At 56.5% G+C, this 932-nt stretch overlaps 1 protein-coding gene across 1 annotated transcript in view; it reads left to right on the plus strand.

Moving 5' to 3' along the window:
* The window catches only part of GRM5 (glutamate metabotropic receptor 5), a gene marked incomplete at its 5' end in the record, with an annotated part of 280,548 nt that extends 280,104 nt beyond the window's left edge, over nucleotides 1–444 (plus strand). The window contains 2 exon segments of the mRNA XM_023757379.1: nucleotides 3–127; nucleotides 130–444. Of these exon segments, the coding sequence (XP_023613147.1) occupies nucleotides 3–127; nucleotides 130–444 (440 nt within the window).
* Between the last annotated feature and the right edge of the window lie 488 nt (nucleotides 445–932).

Genomic DNA, 932 nt, shown 5'->3' on the forward strand with positions numbered 1-932 from the left:
CAACATCAGCGAGCTCAACTCCATGATGCTGTCCACGGCCGCGCCCGGGCCCGGCGCGGGCGCCCGCTCTGCTCCTTCTACCTTGATCCCCAAAGAGATCCAGCTGCCCACGACCGTGACGACCTTTCGCCGAGATCCCAGCCTCTGCCCGCCATCGAGGTCACGGCCGGGGCGCAGCCCGTGGCAGCGGCGGCAGCGGCAGCCCCGCCGGCGGGGGGCGCTGCCCTGGAGACCCCGGCACCCGGGCCCGAGGCTGCAGCGGGCAAGCCGGACCTGGAGGAGTTGGTGGCCCTCACCCCGCCGTCCCCCTTCAGAGACTCGGTGGACTCGGGGAGCACAACGCCCAACTCGCCAGTGTCCGAATCGGCCCTGTGTATTCCATCGTCTCCCAAATATGACACACTGATCATCAGAGATTACACTCAGAGCTCCTCGTCATTGTGAGAGTCACTGGAAACCACGCTGGGTTCCCCATGGAGCCAGGCCGCCCCGTGTCCGCACGGTGACCAGTGCAGTCGCCGGGTTTAAGATCAGCGGTGGAAGATGTGGAGTAAAAGCCGCCCTGGAGACGTGAGATTAAATAGTGCTATTTAACATCAACCGACGAAGACACCAACGACAAATCTTTTGGCAGATGCTCTTCTAGTGGCCTTAGAACACATGGGCTTTTAAGAAACACTGCTATTTTTGAGGGCTGGCAGGAGTCTGCTCAAACCGTTACATACCAAGTGCTTTGCTCTAGGGAAGCAATGAGGGTGAAACAGCATCATGGAGGGGGAAAAGCATAGTCGATAAGCAACTGTACAGAGTTTCCGTTTGTTTACTTCAGTTCTTTTCCCAGAAGAGTCTTTGATTCACCAAACATGAATGTACATTTTCTAACAAACTGAAAATCTGGGACCAAAACGTCAACCTATTTCGTTTTGTTGTTT

This window comes from Myotis lucifugus, unplaced genomic scaffold, assembly GCF_000147115.1.
Source record: "Myotis lucifugus unplaced genomic scaffold, Myoluc2.0 scaffold_106, whole genome shotgun sequence".
In the NCBI taxonomy this organism is placed as follows: domain Eukaryota; kingdom Metazoa; phylum Chordata; class Mammalia; order Chiroptera; family Vespertilionidae; genus Myotis; species Myotis lucifugus.